The sequence below is a fragment of the Populus alba genome, chromosome 8, assembly GCF_005239225.2.
Source record: "Populus alba chromosome 8, ASM523922v2, whole genome shotgun sequence".
In the NCBI taxonomy this organism is placed as follows: domain Eukaryota; kingdom Viridiplantae; phylum Streptophyta; class Magnoliopsida; order Malpighiales; family Salicaceae; genus Populus; species Populus alba.
The window spans coordinates 6,194,002-6,209,126 of NC_133291.1; the positions used below are offsets into that span (position 1 = coordinate 6,194,002).

Below are 15,125 nucleotides of genomic sequence, written 5' to 3' on the forward strand. Positions count from 1 at the left end.
TTCTATTCGTTGATGAAACGACGACGACTAGTTCTTAAATTCAGTTCAAGCAACAACCCAAAATAATAGTAATAATACGATAATGGCCATCATCCACGCGGAAGACGAAGGAGGGTCCCTCGCAGTAACTTTTGAATGGGACCCACCAATGTGCCGGGCCTTACGTGTTGACGGCTTGATGCATTAATTGACCAGAAGTGGACCCCACCCTCACCAGCAAAGTCCTCTGCTCTGCTCCCCACCTCCCTCCTTGCCCTTGGTAGACTTTAAACGAACTCTCTCAAGTCGTGCTTGCTAAAGAAGTAATAAACAAAACAAGAGAGAGAGTTTTCCTTGCCTTCTTCCATTAGCCAGCCCAGAAAAAGAAAACACGCTTCCGTCTTTGAAAATCACTGTTTTGCCTTCACCCCAAGCACAAAAAGGATCCCTTTTCATTTTTTCATTTTTTTCTGGGGTTTTGCTTCCCTCTTGGTTCTATTTTCTCTTCGTTTCTTGAGAAAATGAAATGCAATCTGTTATCAAAAACCCCTCTTCTCTTCTTCTTCTTCATCTCTCTCTCCTGTTTTCTCTCTCTTGTCTCTGGTGATGAAGCTTTTCCCGATAAATCTGTTCTGTTGGAATTCAAGTCCGCTGTTTTTGATCCTTATGGGATTCTCTCAAGCTGGAACCCTAACAGCAGCGACAAGACCAGTCACTGTTCATGGTTTGGTGTCACGTGCAACTCCAAATCCAGGGTTGTCTCACTGAATATCACTGGTGGGGATGGCTATGGAGGTAATTCTAAAGTTCCTCCTTGTTCAAGGTCTTTGAAGTTTCCTTTTTTTGCTCTTGGGACTAAAAGAACATGTTCTAATCATGATGGGAAACTGAAGGGGAAGTTGTCTCCTTCTATTGGAAAATTTAGTGAGCTTAGAGTTTTATCATTGCCTTATAATGAGTTTAGTGGGGAAATTCCCATGGAGATATGGGGTTTAGATAAATTACAAGTGCTTGATCTTGAAGGCAATTTGTTTACTGGGAAATTGCCAGACGAATTTGCTGGTTTAAAGAACTTGAGGGTTTTGAATCTTGGTTTTAATAGACTTGATGGGGAGATTCCAATTTCTCTGTCCAATTCTGTGTCTATGGAGGTTTTGAATTTAGCTGGCAACATGCTGACGGGATCTATTCCCGGGTTTTTTGTTAGTTTTTTAAAGTTGAGGGAGCTTAATTTAGCTAATAATGAGCTAAATGGGACTGTTCCTGGTGGTTTGGGAAGCAATTGTCGGTACCTTGAGCATCTTGATCTGTCTGGGAATTTTCTTGCTGGTGGGATCCCTCTTACTTTGGGAAATTGTCAACAGTTACGGATACTTTTGTTGTTTTCGAATTTGTTGACGGGTGTCATTCCTCGCAAGTTCGGTCAGCTGAGGCGGCTTGAAGTTCTTGATGTTTCAAGAAACTTCATTAATGGTGCAGTCCCTGCTGAACTTGGAAATTGTGTTGAGCTGTCAGTTCTTATCCTTTCAAACCTTTTCGAAACACAGCCAGGGGAGAGAAATAAGAGTGGAAAGGTATTAGTTGGATTGTCACGTGTTGCTGGTGTTGAGTATAATCATTTTGTAGGATCTCTTCCTGCAGAGGTCACAGCCCTTCCAAAGCTGAGAATACTTTGGGCACCTAGAGCAACTCTGAAAGGGAAGCTTCCAACCAGTTGGGGTGACTGTGAGAGCTTGGAGATGGTGAACTTAGCTCAGAACGGTTTCTATGGACAAATAAAGGGAGCTTTTGTGAGATGCAAGAAGCTGTATCACCTTGATTTGAGCTCGAATAGGCTAAGGGGGGAGCTTGATAGGAATCTTCCAGTTCCTTGTATGACAGTATTTGATGTCAGTCACAACCTCTTATCAGGCCCTATCCCAAGATTTGATTATAACGTGTGTTCCCCCTCCTTGAACTCAGATCTTGTCCAAGTTGACGACCCATTATCAGGATATGTACCATTCTTCACACATGAAACTCGCGTTGCAAGCCATTTGCCTTTTGCTCCTGCTAGTTTAGCTGTGATTCACAATTTTGGCGGAAACAACTTTACTGGTCAAATCCGTTGGCTCCCAGTTATTCCAGAGAGATATGGGAAGCTGATTGATTATGCCTTTCTTGCTGCTGGGAACATGCTCACCGGATTGTTTCCTGGAAGCTTATTTAGAAAGTGTGGTGAATTAAATGGAATGATTGCTGATGTTAGCAAAAACAAATTATTAGGTCCTATTCCATTGAATATTGGTGCAATGTGCAGATCTCTTAGATTTCTGGATGCCTCTGACAATGAAATTTCAGGGTATATTCCACACAGTCTTGGGAATTTGAGATCCCTCATCACCCTTGACTTCAGTGGTAACAGACTGTGGGGTCAAATTCCAGCAAGACTCTATCGATTGAAGTACTTGAAGCACATTTCCTTGTCTGGCAACAACCTGACTGGTGCCATCCCTTCTGGCTTGGGGAGGTTACGTTCTCTTGAAGTGTTAAATCTTTCTTCAAATTCCCTGTCCGGTGAGATTCCACAGGACATTGTGCTTTTGAAAAACCTAACTGTTCTTTTGCTTGACAACAACAATTTCTCAGGACAGATTCCCTCTGGTTTATCTAAGGCAGCATCACTATCTACAGTTAATGTCTCCTTAAATAACCTGTCTGGGCCATTCCCCTTGATTCGTAAAGTGGCAAATTGCGGCAATGCCCCTGGAAATCCATATCCTAACCCATGCCATAGATTCCTCCAATCTGCTCCATCTGATTCGACAGACAGCAATGCTACTTCTTCACCAGGGTCTAAATCTGGATTTAATTCAATTGAGATTGCATCCGTAGCATCTGCATCGGCCATTGTTTCTGTTCTTCTAGCTTTGGTTGTTCTCTTCTTTTACACAAGAAAACGGATCCCAAAGGCCAGGGTTCAGGTTTCCGAACCCAAGGAAATTACCACATTTGTTGACATTGGTGTTCCATTATTATATGAGAATATTGTAAAAGCAACAGGGAATTTCAACTCGATCAATTGCATTGGGAATGGAGGGTTTGGTGCCACTTACAAGGCTGAAATTTCTCCAGGAAGCCTAGTGGCCATAAAGAAGCTTGCTGTTGGAAGGTTTCAAGGTGTTCAACAATTTGATGCTGAGATAAAGGCCCTTGGGAGGGTGAAGCATCCCAATCTTGTTACTTTGATAGGATACCATGCCAGCGAAACAGAGATGTTCCTCATATATAATTACTTGCCAGGAGGTAATTTGGAAGATTTCATTAAAGAGAGATCGACAAGGGAGGTTAGTTGGAAGATTCTTCACAAGATTGCTTTGGATGTAGCCCTGGCGCTTTCTTATCTTCATGATCAATGTGCTCCTCGTGTTCTGCACCGTGATGTCAAGCCCAATAACATATTGCTGGATAATGACTTTAATGCTTACTTGTCCGACTTTGGATTATCTAGGCTTTTGGGAACCTCTGAAACCCATGCAACAACTGGTGTAGCAGGAACATTTGGATATGTTGCCCCGGAATATGCTATGACCTGTCGTGTCTCCGAGAAGGCTGATGTTTACAGCTATGGTGTGGTGCTACTTGAGTTGATATCAGATAAGAAACCGTTGGATCCTTCATTTTCTTCACATGAGAATGGTTTTAATATTGTTTCTTGGGCATGCATGCTATTGCGACATGGTCAAGCAAATGAGGTGTTCAATACTGGACTATGGGATTCTGGTCCGCATGATGATCTGGTAGATATGCTGCACTTGGCCGTCACTTGTACAGTTGACAGCCTCTCAAACAGGCCTACGATGAAGCAAGTTGTTCAACGGTTGAAGAGAATTCAACCCTCCTAGCGTTAATCAAGATGGTGGAAGGTGCCTATCTGTACATCCTAGCATAGAAGATATCACATGAGAATAGAAAATCATAGTTGTAAAACACCTCTTAAGATATTGAACCGAAGTAGGGGTTTTCATTAGAATTTATTCATGTCTAAATACCCGTCTTGCTTTAGGCTAAGGAAAATTGTTGTTTCCAAGAATAACAAAAATTCCATCGAAAGTGTACTTTTACATGTATCTATCCGAAATCATCGATAATTTTGTGGCTGCTTACTCCGAGTGACTGTTACGGACTTAAGGTGTTTGCTGTCCTCCGCCCTCTTGTTGTGGCATGGCCATATCTGTCCTTCCAATCATTTTTAATACAGATTGCTGCTCTCGTTTCAGGGAAGGCAAATAGATTCAGATTTCTGAATAGATTTGGCTTCATTTTCTGTCATTTCATCCTTTTCAATTATATCATGAGTTTATTTTCAACATTACAGATAACTTTACAGAGAAAGACCAATAGACATCTACTTAGTCATACAGGGTATATTTACATTTTCACGGCTGAAACACTATCAGTCCTTCCGTAAAGAATCTTGCGATTGCATGCAAAAGTTTAAATACAATGCCTTCGGTTTTGGAAAGAGAGATCCGCTAAAAAACCTCGAGGAGAAGCGATCCCTTTTTCGAATTAGTTTTCCATGATAGACATCATTAATCTGCGGCCTGCCCTTTTCTTTTTTTCTCTCTTTTTGATAAAGACGATTGCAAGAACATATTCACCGGTTATCTCATCTGCATAGCACAGCTACAGCCCATTTGCAGATCTGAACTATCAAGCCTTGTTTTCCCTTCCTCCATTTGTGCATACACTGTCAGCTTAGGAAATAGGAAAATACACTCCCAGCATATGAGATGGGGGAATAAGGAAATAAATATAACATGCAGCCTCAAAAAAACATTTCAAACACTCTTCTGGAAGATGAAAAGTAGCTGGGTCATATTCGGTTTCCGTTTCAAGGCCCCCCAATAAATAAATAAAAAAACGTAAACTATTTTCCTAATATTCTCTCATTTTTCTCTTCCTATTTCACATCCCTACTCCTCTTTTAAAGGATGACATAAACACCGACTTACATTACACAAAGGACGGACCAGAAGAGTTTATCACTATGTGTCTAAGAGGGTGATTAACATCACTGCCACCTGCATGCTTCACGAACTCTGCGGGGGAGAGAAAGCTGCCATGGCAGACGCACATGATCCTTACTTCCTCGCCCTTGCCATACTTGTACAGGATGCCATCCACTCTTCTCCCATTAGGACCATCTCCTTTTGTAAACACACAAGGCATATCTTCCATTGCATTGGTCCCAATTTCCCTCCCTATATTTTCTGCAGAATCAAGCTTCTTGGAAAAATTCTCCATTTCTGTACTGGAGGCTCTGCACGCATTTTCATTTTTCTTTGTCCCAGAAGAATCTAAATCTTCTTGACTGCCTCGTTCCTGCAAAGACTGGTTACTTGTGGGACTTCGGGCTTCACCGCCACTGCTTGATCCTGTAATGCACAAGAGATTATGAGAAGACAAAAACCATCTGCCTTTTATCCATTTTCCCGTTCCCTTTACTTGCAGTAATTTCAAGATTAATTACAATTTTCCAGTATCATTGTATCGGTTACAGAGGCATTTAAGTTGTACGATTGCTATAGGATCACAAAGAAACTCTGTCAACTACATGCAATTACTCACTTAAAGGGCATTTGACTGTATCCCATGGGGAAACATAGAAAAAGATAAACAAAAAAAGAAGGTAAGAAGATAAAGAGAAAGGAAGTAGCATTAGTCTAGCAGGCAAAACCAGTAACGTGAAAAGCAGGGATCCTTAGTAACAGCAAGAAAAGTTAAATTGCATAATTGACTAGGCTACAGAACAGTTTTCAATCTGATCAAATCAATTAAGGTCACATAACCCAGTTACTGTGGCAACAGAAACAATTTCGAGGATGATTTGTGACAACTACAAGGATCAGTAATCGCCTGATTTAAGAAAATTCCATGTAATAACCACCCCAGACTGTCTCATCACTTTACATGGGAAGCCAGACCCATCCTGCCCCTCTCGTCCCCGACTAACCCACAAAAATGGTTTTCACTTTGCCAATTGAAAATTTTTCAGTTCAAGCAGACGGAATTTCCAAGCTTCCGAAAACATTGCACCACACTTTCAGAAATCAACCTGTTAATTCATCCTCTCCATACCTTTTGAGTGTGTCGAGCATGTAATATTGAGAAACACCCTCCTTAACTCACCCAGAAAACCTGGATTTAGTTATTCACCAGTTGCTTTCTTAAAGTTGCAAAGCAGCAAAGCTTTGACAAATACAATCCCGAACTCAGTGATAACTGAGGCATCAACTTCTGTTTCTAAAGGAAATCTATACCATTGGACACAAAGAAGCTTGATAACGAACAAGATTAAGCCTTTGGAACCAAAAAAAAAATTCCACAAATTAAGAGTTGGGAAAAACTGAATTTAGGGATTGAAACTGGATGGACCTGCAAGGAGGATAGATAAAAGAAAGAATCCGAACTTGGTGATGGCTAAGGACCAACTTCTGAGCTAGGGAAAATCTATACCATCAGACACACAGAAGCATTATACCGAACAAGATTAAGCCTTTGGAATTTAACACTTTCCAAAAATAAAGAGTAGGGAAAAAACTGAAGTTAGAGATGTAAACTGGATAGATCTACAAGGAAAATTGATCAAGCAAACGACGCTTTAGCCTAATCCTGAGCTGCCATCTATCCACTGCCCACGCATTAATGAGTAATGACACTGTAATGAATAGTTATGATGCAATAATTAAAGACTCCATGGAATGGCAGGCAATCAAGTAGATGCTTGGTTTGTGAACTCATTTATTAAAGTTATAGACCATCTCCATCGTATAGACTACAAGCAGGCAAGCAAAGAAATATTAATAATTTAAACATAGTTTTAAAACGTTAAAAGAATCTATCCGCTACTTCTTGGAAAACACAACTTAATAACTACCCATACGCAATAGGAAGTTCACTCCATTTTATATGAGCAAATGCGTACAAATTCCATTTCACGTTTCCTCCTCCCTTCCTTCTTAAGGCAATCATGATAACACTTTCTACATCGACGCCGCAGTAGAAGTGTGCATCTCTTCTGCCTTCGTTGACAGAAAAGATGATGCTGAAAAAGAGCCTATTCCCAGGAATCTAATATGAGCAAGTAGATACCATAGCCAACTAAGAACTAAACTAGTAAGTCATAAACTGAGTTTCTTAGTTCTCCAAGCACCTGAACTAAATAACTGAAAAACTTGAGTGCCCAATGAAGGTGACCAAAATGAATTGCAAGTTCATGAAGTTGGTCAGTATAAAGAAGCCTTCCAGAAACAACCAGAGTTTTGCAATGGTTTTTACCCGAATGTGACCTTCCAGTTATAATAATTACCAAAGTACATGATCTGCCTGCGTATGCTACACGCAGTATCCTAGCACGGAGGGTTTAGCTATTCTGTATAGAAAAAATAAGTGCCCGTTTGTGTTTGGGTGCAACAAAAAGCATTTTAATGAGCTTGAAACAGAGTTTCAACTTCATTGCCAAGCCAGTCGTAAGTATCCATGAAGTTTGACTTCATATGCTGCAGAAACCCAGTTCAGTTCTGACACAAAGACAGATGCAAGAAACCCACTGCCTTTTTCATGAGAGACATGCGAATGCAATCTGCTTGCTTCCCATGTATAGCAGCAATCAGTAATGAGGGCCTTGAGTTAATACTCTACTTAGTTACATCTCAGAATTGCACGGATTTAAACAAGCATGATCCTCTCATTCTTTGGACCTCTATGATTTTCTTTCGCGAAATATTGCTGAAACCAAAGAAACTCCAACGATAGAATTTAATACTACTTAAATTAGTTGAGTAAGATTTGCTCTGTTTAGAAACAAATAAACATCCAAGATTTAGCATCAAATCCAAACAAAAGTACCGACCTATCCAACACCACAGCATCCACATGATCGATTTAGCATCCAGACCAAAATCCACCACCAAAACAACACCAAACAATAAAGCCACTCATTCCAATCCAATCCAGAAACTCCCGAAAAAACCACGAAAAACAAAAAAAAGGGACACCAAAAGGTTGAGATTTTTTTTTAAAAAAAAAAAGGGTACCTTGAACAGGCTTGCTCACCATTTCTGATAATCCAGAAGAGCTCCCTCCTTGAGACTCCACGGACCCTTGTGACGCTTGCTGCTGCTGTTGCTGCCCTGCCAGATTATTACCTCTATTCACAGCACCACTCTGCTTACTAGCCCACGTCGGCACCCAATTCCCTTTATTCAATTTGACTTCCTCCAGACTCAACTCTCCTCTCAAATTCCTTTGCTTTTCACTTCGCCTTCTCTTGGCTTCCATTCTCCTCAAACTCTGCATTTCCTTCCGCTTCCTCCATTCCTCCTCTGTCTCCGTAGGCAAAGAAGAAGTCCTCATGAGAAGAGGATAAGATGCAGGTGGAGTGGTTAAAGCATCATAGTCTCTCAACAATGGTATTGAACCAGCTATTGATGAAGATCTCGTTAGTTTCTTTGAAGACTTATCAACCCCAAATCTTCCACCAAGTGATAGACCAAGATTTAATTCAATCTCCTCTGTTTCTTCTCCATCACTTGTTGCTGCTTGATATTGCTGCGCGTCACTTGACATGAATCTTTGTAATAGATCTCTTGGGTACCTGTTAATATCCAAAGAAAGACTCTCCATTACTCTGCTACTTCTACTGCTCCTATTTCTATTCTCGTTTGTTTCTCCCATGATGCTGCCTCTCTATAAACAGAGGAAGTTTTTACTTCTTGCTTCTTTAAGACAGCTTTCAGTGGATTAGAAAGTATTTTGGGGCCTATGAAACAGAACGTGAAGGAGGAGGAGGAGAGGTTGAAGTGTTTATTCTTTGATCTGATTTAGAGACACCCATTTGTCAGGAAGTCTTAATTCTTTAGTTGTTTTCTTTTACAGTTCTCTCTTGGGGTTATCTGACAAAAGCTTTGCCCTTTAATTAAAACCCAACTTGCATTGCATACACTCGCCAGCGAAAAATATTAATAATAATAACTATAATAACAAAGAGAAGGCTACTAAAACGTTGATGTCTTCTTCTTTCTTCTTTTGATAAGAACATAGTTAGTACCGAGAAAATGAAGGAAAACAGAAGCCAAAGATTAAAAGAAATTGAAATCGATGAGGAAAAACAGGAGAGGGAGAGGGAGAGGGAGAGGGAGTGAGGGAGATGGGGTGCTTCTGGGCGGTAATCGTGAAAAGAAGGAAAGAAATAAGCAATTAATTGAAAAAATATTGCACTTGTTGAAGGACGAAAGTGCCCTTCAAGTTAAGACAAGGAAAAGAAGGTAGCGGGGAGAGAGCCAGGTGGCGATCATGAGAGGAGAAGGGCGACACGTGGTTGTGACTGACACAAATCTCTTCCTTTTTACTGATTATTTAATTAATTCGTTGTCTTCTTGAGGTCCGTGTTGAATGAACCTAAAAAACAAGTGGCCTTTCTAATTCTAGAGCAGAGGACACGTTTCGAGATGTTACAGACGCTAGAAAAAGTGTCCATGTGTTTGTCAGTTTAGGTGTGTGGGAATTCGACACGTGGATAGGAAGCAAGTTGCAGGAGGAGTGCTTATTACTCGTGAAAGATGCGGCTTTCTTTTGTCTTGCTACTCTTGATGTGGGTGTATCCTATTTTTTTAAAAATATATTATAATAATTTTTATTATTTTTAATATTAAAATTTTAAAATCAATAAAAAATATTAATTCAGTACTTTTTAGTAATATTCTACTAAAATAACTTGGAGTTGCTTTTTATTTTTGTGTTTTTAAAGTATTTTTAAAAATATTTAATTTTTTTATTTTGTTAATTTTTTATGTGTTTATAGATTATTCTGATATAGCAATATTAAAATATATTTTTAAAAAATATATATAATATTTTAATATATTTTTAAATAAAAAATAATCAAAAAATAAATATCAAACGAGTTCTAACTCAATACTTATCTCAGCCATGCAAAGGATCAAAAAGTAAAGCATTAGACCAGGTTTTCTTAAGTTCCACAGGGAATAAGAGGGATATTGTCGTTTAATAAATAAAAATAACAAGGGATCATTTTATTTGTCTTTTTATTTTTCAAACAGTCTTTTAGGTTGCGCAATACATTGTAATTGAACAGAAATGTTTATGTATTTTAAAATTAGATAGATATTAATTTAAAACCAATTTAAATAAGTTGAGATGATTACCTTAATTGATGCATGGTGAATATAATATATTCATCAATGTTAATTTTATATATATAATATTTATATTGTTTGAATTCAATATACGTGTATACACACCTTGACATTTACATGACACGTGTAGTTTTATATTCAATACATTATTCTTTTATAATTTTATGTTAAATTATAAACAATACTTGATTAGTTGATATTAGAAACTCAATAAAAATATTAAAAAAAAAATATTGAGCAGGAAATATTGAATAAGGTACGAGTATAGTAGAAACTTTGATATATAAATACCAACCACTAATAAATAAATTCATTTGTTTATGTAGTGTGAAGAAGAACTAGAGAGGATCCTGACAAATGTTGACGTGGCAATTATATCTGCTCAGACAAGCTTGAATCGTGTCATTTTCAGGTTCAATTGCCTCGGATCTAGATGTATTAAAACTAGAGACATTACACGCTTGACCTTATCCAGACACACACAGCTCGGATGCATTGTGAATATGCTTTTGTGTTTTTCCTGAAAAAAAGATATTTATTTTAAATTAGCTCTGCACACAGTGATTGTGTCAGGGAAATCATCGTCGTCTTTAGAACGGAAAGAATACAAATACAAGAAGAAATACGTACAAAAATACGAACATCAATTTGGAGTGAAAAGGGAAAAGATGGGATTGTTTATATTTTTTTTTTATTTTAACGTTAAAAAATGCAAAATAAAGAAAATATAAATTAAGAGTCCCGAAGTTATATTTTTTATTTACTACTCTTAGATTTTTATTTATTACTCTAGTAAATCTAAGGGATTTTAAATTTAGAATTTAATATAGCGGATAATACCTTGATGATGTCAATCAAATTCAAAAGTTCTTGTTCAGTTCATACACACCGGGGTTTTATATTGAAAATGCTGGATCCGTAATCTTATTTTTGCAACAGGCTTGGAGGTTGTAACAAGTTACGGATCGGGTTCATATTTACTACCTCTCACCCATCTTTTATATACATATTGTTTATTTTATTTTTTCATGAAAACACTTTATCTTGTGATCAAACTTTTCCTTCTCTTTGCTTGTTTTTTCTTTTTTAATTAATAAATAGATAAAGAAACGATTCAGAAATCCTGAACAAAAAGCTAGGCTAATTAGGAATAAAATTTATTATAAAATTATATTTTCAACACAAACCGTGATACGAGTAGTTAACGGTTGTAACATTAGTTCAGCCTAATCTAAAAATATTACTAAAGATTAGAATTCTTAAAAAAACATAAAGAATTAAAATTAAAATTAAAATAACAGTGATTATAAAGAATTATTAACTTAACGATCAAGTGGATTTGGAGAAAAAGAGCTAAACAAATTAGGAATGAAATTTCCTATTAAAACCATATTTCCTAAACAAATAATGATTTCATTAATAGAAATTGCAATCTGATCTAGTTACTCAAGATTAATTTAAAATATTTATGCAAAGCATGAACAAAATGGTGAGAATAAAACAATAATTATTTAAACCATAAAGAATCTGTTTATTTTTGTGTTTTAAAAGTATTTTAAAAAAAAAGTTTAAATTTTTTTTATTTTTTTCTTTACTTCAAATTAATAGTTTTTTTGGTATTTTTATATTATTTTGATGCGTTAATTTCAAAAATAATTTTTTAAAAATAAAAAAATATTATTTTAATATATTTTTAAGTGAATAGTATTTTTAAAAAGTAACTGCCACCACACTTCTAAACAGATTTAAAGGCTAACTAATTAACTTTACTATGTAATTAATTCTAAAATGTTTAGTTCAAATGATACACTAATCTCTACACATGCAGTTGAATTTATTGCTGATGCTTTACTCTCAGACAGGCACCGGCCATAGAAGAAGGGAAGAGTGTTCACTTGATTGTTATTTTCAAGGACAAATTTTAAAATAATCTATAGTTTGAATTAACTTTTTTTTTTTTATCCGGAATTTAAATATCTCTTCATTCTACGTTGCTGACATGACACGTGGGTGTCCATGATCTGATAAATGCCTGGTTAGCTATAAGTAGTAGGCTTTATGTTTTCGTTTCTGTGTCATAGCAAAACATGTACATATTTAGATCCCTGAGGTAATGGCAAAAGTGACACGTAGTTTGTTTTATGCAACACCATACGAGGTTTCAATTAAGCGAAATTTATGAAAAAGGAATTTCCTAAAAACGCAAGACATCAAAGAAATAATAATTAATGACATCGCGGATTGCATTAGAAACGTCAAGTCACGAGCAACAATCTAAAGTGCTAATGTGAAAAAAGGATATTTTTTTTTAGTGAAGCTGTTTTTCTGATATTTGTAAAGAACAAAAATTAGTTTTTGTTTTTCTTTGAGGTTTTTTGGTGGAAAATTTTCTGTTTAGTTAAAAGGGATAGGATAAGTTTATACAATTATTTACATAAAAATTAACTTAGTTGATGCAAGACAACAAAAAACTATAAATTAAATAGATATTATCATAATACCTATGATACTTTTTTGTGTCCTGTTTTGGATCATTTATAAGAAATTATTATGATATACTATTTTTTTTCATCTGAATCGGAAATGATATATAAATTAAGATATAAATAAATTCACTCATAAACTTTGAAATAGATATAAATTAAAACTTTACACATATAAATGTTTTAGAAAACAAGTAATTATTTAAGTGACCGACTTTGGTGGCATCTTATGAGTGTTTTTTTGTGTTATTGAATTAGTCTTGTTGAGTTTTTTTTAATAATATTAATAATGTTTGGTTTTGATTTGTCTTTTAAATTTATTTATTTATTTTTCAATCCTTTCTGGCAATTATAATCTGTGTATTCTATTTAATATATATTTTTTTAATGTCATGTTTTTAACAAGAGATAAATTTAAATATTGTGTTTTTTTTTTCAATCATAAAATGCACCGAACCATGCTATTTTTTAATTTTTTAAAAATAGTGTTATTTTGACAATTTGTTTTCTTTAACCTTTGCTATTTTAAAAAAAAAAATCGTTTTTTTAAGCACCTTTAAGTTTGACACGTAAATAAGATCAAAACTAGTCGTCCTTTCCCGTCTTGAAAACCAACATCTGCTCGAGGACAATGGTGAGTTGATCAAACCAATCACTGGCATCTTCCGGTCTCCGTAAAAAATGACAGCTGGATTTGGCATTGCTATTCTTCTTTGGAAAAATAAAAAATAAAAGCAGAATTTCTGAGTTTGTTTGTTTATTGTTCGGATATCTTCTGTATAGGATTTTTTTTTTTCTGATAATGTTTGTGTAGAGATACTATATAAAAGTATACATACAAGATTAGACGTGTGATTTGATTTACCAAGTAATATTATCATTTGTACACGTACCAGCCACATATAACTTACCAAAATATCATCTGTGAGGATTTAGTTCATTTTAAAGCAATGAAACCCGTTATCTGGCATGATATGAATTGATCTGAGATCTTAATAATTTATATAGTTTATTTTTATATGAATTATTTAATAATTTTTTGAAATAAAATAATTATGTATAACTTACTTTCATATGAATTATTTATAAATATATTTTTTATATGGAATAATTATATATAACTTGCTTCCACATTGATCATTTATTGACCTTTTAATATAAGATAACTATATTGTAATTATGTTTTTTTTATAGCCATGTCCACTGTATTTTTTATAGCCTGTCTTTATATGCTTTGTTTTTTATTTTTTTGATATAAAATAACTATTTATGACTACATTTCTATGAATTGTTTTTAAAATTTTTTTTGATATGGGATAACCACATGTACTTGTTTCTTGAGTTTTTTGATGTGTGATAAATATGCTATACTTTATATATTTTTTTTACAGCACAAATTGATATGAATTGTTTTTTTAACTTTTTAATATGGGGTAACTATACTATATTACAATATATGTTTTTTTTCTTTTATATATAGTTCGCGTCCACATGCACTATTTAAAAACTTATCCATTCGAGATATTAAAATTATAACCATAGTTTTTTTTTTAATTTTTCCATTTTCGGACTGACCCAAGTTAGCCCAGCGAGACACATAAAAATAACTTACCTAATTTTACTAATTATGTTTCATTCTATGTAAAAAAAAACCTCTATAATCATAGTTGTGAAGTCCGATCTGCCCCAGCATGTCTATTTGAAATCCAACTTAATAGATTGATTTAGTAAAAAACCTGGTTGTAAGTGGTTAATGATTTTAAAAAATTAACCAGGATAACTTGATGACATAAAAACTTGGATATTGAACCGAACCAGCTCCCGGATCTAAAAAGTATGTTTCCCATATTATTTTATTAAAACAATTTTTATCATCTAACTAAAAAGTTAAGATAATTAATATAATTTTTTTAAAAATTCAATCCCTGAATACAAAGTCAACTGCACTGTTCATGGCCTCATCTATAGCTACAGTCATATCATCGTACTTCCTCCAAAAAATTTCAAGTTCTACCTCCATCGACTGCAGGCAAAAATTTTTGTCACTGTATTATTAGGTCATGGGCATTTTTAATGACAAGACGAGAAAAGGACGGGCGAAAAAGAAGAGCATGTGGGGTAGGAGATCTTCGAGGGTGATTTTCCAGGACACGTCATTGACGTTGAGGACTAGTTTTTAAGATTCTCCGGCATATTTGCAGGCCACATGTTGATCATGGGTAGGGTGAGTGGGACACCAAAAGGTAAGTTTTTGGTACTGTTTCGATATTTTTCTGGAATTGCGGTGAGAATACACTTTTGATTTTTTTTTTTTTTATGGTTTTAGATTTTTGATGAGTTACATTAAAAATTAAATTTTTAAAAATAAAAAAATATTTTAATATTTTTTTTAGAAAAAAAAACTTATATAACACGTATTTCGTTCTCACGTGCTCTTACGCGAACTGAGAGTAAAATATAA

The 15,125-nt window shown here is 35.2% G+C and overlaps 2 protein-coding genes across 2 annotated transcripts; one reads left to right on the forward strand and one right to left on the reverse strand.

Moving 5' to 3' along the window:
• Positions 1–266: 266 nt before the first annotated feature.
• LOC118062379 (LRR receptor-like serine/threonine-protein kinase RPK2) lies at positions 267–4,128 on the forward strand. Its single transcript, XM_035076102.2, has one exon. It carries the CDS (start codon positions 501–503, stop codon positions 3,861–3,863), a length of 3,363 nt encoding a protein of 1,120 aa, XP_034931993.1. The 5' UTR covers positions 267–500; the 3' UTR covers positions 3,864–4,128.
• A 661-nt stretch (positions 4,129–4,789) lies between these two features.
• LOC118062394 (ninja-family protein AFP3) lies at positions 4,790–9,186 on the reverse strand. Its single transcript, XM_035076121.2, has 2 exons — positions 8,061–9,186; positions 4,790–5,399 (listed from the first exon to the last, which is right to left on the reverse strand). The coding sequence occupies exons 1-2, from the start codon at positions 8,698–8,700 to the stop codon at positions 4,978–4,980; spliced, it is 1,062 nt and encodes a 353-aa protein (XP_034932012.1). The 5' UTR covers positions 8,701–9,186; the 3' UTR covers positions 4,790–4,977.
• Between the last annotated feature and the right edge of the window lie 5,939 nt (positions 9,187–15,125).